This window comes from Drosophila persimilis, unplaced genomic scaffold, assembly GCF_003286085.1.
Source record: "Drosophila persimilis strain 14011-0111.01,24,50 unplaced genomic scaffold, DperRS2 tig00000622-arrow-arrow-pilon, whole genome shotgun sequence".
Taxonomy (NCBI): domain Eukaryota; kingdom Metazoa; phylum Arthropoda; class Insecta; order Diptera; family Drosophilidae; genus Drosophila; species Drosophila persimilis.
Window position 1 is genome coordinate 1103741 of NW_020825326.1, and position 2732 is coordinate 1106472.

At 49.8% G+C, this 2732-nt stretch overlaps 1 protein-coding gene across 1 annotated transcript; it reads left to right on the forward strand.

Moving 5' to 3' along the window:
* The first annotated feature begins 513 nt into the window (after window positions 1-513).
* Window positions 514-1901, forward strand: LOC113566216 (SET domain-containing protein SmydA-8-like). The gene is made up of 2 exons (XM_026990910.1): window positions 514-1502; window positions 1878-1901. The coding sequence occupies exons 1-2, from the start codon at window positions 561-563 to the stop codon at window positions 1899-1901; spliced, it is 966 nt and encodes a 321-aa protein (XP_026846711.1). The 5' UTR covers window positions 514-560.
* The last annotated feature ends 831 nt before the right edge of the window (window positions 1902-2732 follow it).

The window sequence follows — 2732 nt, forward strand, 5'->3', positions numbered from 1 at the left end:
GACTATTAATAATCTGTTGCACCACCTTCTATGCCTAAAGCTGTCCATTAGTCCTTCTTCCCGCACAAAGGGAAGATCTTGAATGTACTATATCTATTGAAATATATATCCATATCTATTGAAATATGTACATGTGCACATGGAAACATTTGTACATATGTACTTACATACATACAAATGTATTCATTATTACCTGCATTCAATGTTGTGATGGCCCTGCGGCTGAGAGTCGTACTGATGTTATTTGCCCTTTTACTCCCCCCCCCCCCCCCCCCACCCCACCGCATTAGAATCCGCGTGTCCAGTCCGCGCATGGGAGATCTGAGGGCCACGCGGACTATAAATAGCGTCCGGCCGGAAGAGAGAGAGAGAGGAAAAGAGCGCACGGACGGCGAACAACTGCCATATGGGAGCAAAATGTGCTGGCAGCGCGGTCAGTTGCGTTTCGATTATCGGCGAGAGAGAGTTTCGATTACCCAACCGACATGTCCGAGCATCCCGAGTATCCCGAGCATCCGGGGCAGCCTGCAGTGCAACTGTTATCCAGGCAGCCACAGCAAATGGCCATCAGCGCCTCCACAAGGGAACTGGCCGAGTTAATCGACCTGCATCTCGGGGAGCTGCGGCCCAAGGAGCCCGCCTGGAGGGTGTCTGACTCGCCCATCTCTGGGCGCGGCATATTCGCCACCCGCGACATTGCCAAGGGCGAGGAGTTGTTCCGAGAGCACACCATCCTGGTGGGGCCGACGGCCCACCGCTCCTCCAACCTACGCACTTGCACGCTCTGCTACCGCCTGGTGCCGGGACAGACGGACGCGGAAGCTCTCTGTCTCGCCGGCTGCGGCCTGCCCGTGTGCGGGGAGTGCGGAAAATCGCCGCGTCACAAGACCGAGTGCGATCTGTTTCTCAAGTGGAAGCCCAAGGTGACGGAACGGATCGATCCGCGCTCACTGCGCATTCTGAGCGTGGTACGCTGCTTCTTCCTGGACGAGCAGCAGCGGCGGCTCCTCTACGCGATGCAGGCCAACGCGGACCGCTACTACATGAAGGAGGTGGAGCGGGCGGCCGCCTGTTTTGAGGACTTCCCCCGAGAACAGGAAATGCTCGACTTCTTTTACCGCACCATCTGCGCCTTCAACACGAATGCGTTTGAAAGCCGCAGCTGCGTCGAGGGTCACGAGGTACTGATCCGCGCCCTATTCCCCCTGGCGGGGCTGTTAAACCACCAGTGCACTCCCAATGCCGGCCACCACTTTCAGGACGGCGAGACCATCATCGTTTGCGCCACGGAGCGAATCGCCTGCGGGGCCGAGATCACAGTGTCTTATGCTAAGATGCTCTGGTCCACCCTGGCCCGAAAGATATTCCTCGGCATGACCAAGGGCTTCATGTGCCAGTGTCCCCGCTGCCAGGATCCAACGGTGAGTTCTCCCTTGGATAAGGATCTTGATCAGCAGCTGCAGCTGCAACTGCAACTGCAACAGCATCCAATTTGGGAGCGAGTGCATTCAGTCGTGTCGCAATCACTGCGTGAAACCAAAATAGCTTTATCGAAGTGGACGCAAATATATATCGGGCAGGGGCGCCACCGCGGAGGATGCGCTAGCCAATGGAAGTGGAGACTTTTCGCTTAGCAAGTGTCAAAGAACTTTGAACATTTCCTCAAGTAACGGGATTGGTCCCTTTGCTCGGGACGCCTCTGCAAATGTGTATATATGTACAGATGTGTGTATGTTATATAAGTGTGTAGCTAAAAGCGCATCTGCTAGGAAAATACTCAGCGAATAATCAGCCCTATTGATGTGGAGGTAGTGTTTTATGAGGAGAATCAATCCAATTAAGGGATTCAAGTGAACCACATTGGATTCCCTCTGCAGTGGATCCAGCCGGAAGTTTTGTAAAACCATATCTCAGTGAGTAGCCGCCAGACGCAAAAAAGGCTCACAGAAGGGCCCCAAGAGGAAGCACTCTTTCTCTCGGTCGAGTGCTGGCTCAATGCATGAATAAAAATGGATTTAGTACGGACTCCACAAACCATTCCCGCCATCCAACGGCAACTTGTTGGCTGTGCGGCGCATCTGTTTCCCAGCCGAATGATTTACATAACTAGCGCCTTAACAGTGGACTGAATCCATCATAACCAAATCCAAATCTGCTTCGCACTGGGCAATCTGCCAACGACCCAAAGGCGGGGGGAGGCCCAACTAGTTCAAGTACTCACACACATTCATTCACCTTCACTCATTCCCCCACTCACTCACTCATTCTTTCATTCACTCACCCGAGCTATAAATCGCATAACATATAAGACCCCACCGCACGCTCCTGTCCCTTCCCCGTTCACCCCAAATTCTCGAAAAGAGAAGACTTAAATTGGTTCCTGCTTTTTTTTTTTGTATTCTTTTAAAAATATAAAATTTGCGCTAAAATTCTTCAGAATGAAAACGAAAAACACAATGAAGAAATATTCAAAATTATTCAAGTACATACATAAGTATATGTATGTATTTTGGTTGCTTGAATGGAATCCGCTCTCTTTTAATAATTTGTATTTCCATTTTCATCTATGTAGATCCATCAAAATTGTTGTATTGATTTTGACTAACATGCCTCAACATCTAATACCAAGATTTAATTGAATTTAGTTTTATTAGTGTCCATATTAAGCAATTTTAATTCGATTTCTGAAAAGCATTTCCCCATGAACTAGCTCGTTATTTAAATTACGGAAT

Excerpts from the sequence above, each read along its gene's own strand:
- LOC113566216 (XM_026990910.1), top strand. The coding sequence starts at position 561 with ATGGCCATCAGCGCCTCCACAAGGGAACTGGCCGAGTTAATCGACCTG. Across the intron at positions 1,503-1,877 it reads AGCATCCAATTTGGGAGCGA|TGGATCCAGCCGGAAGTTTT; the intron begins GTGCATTCAGTC and ends TTCCCTCTGCAG.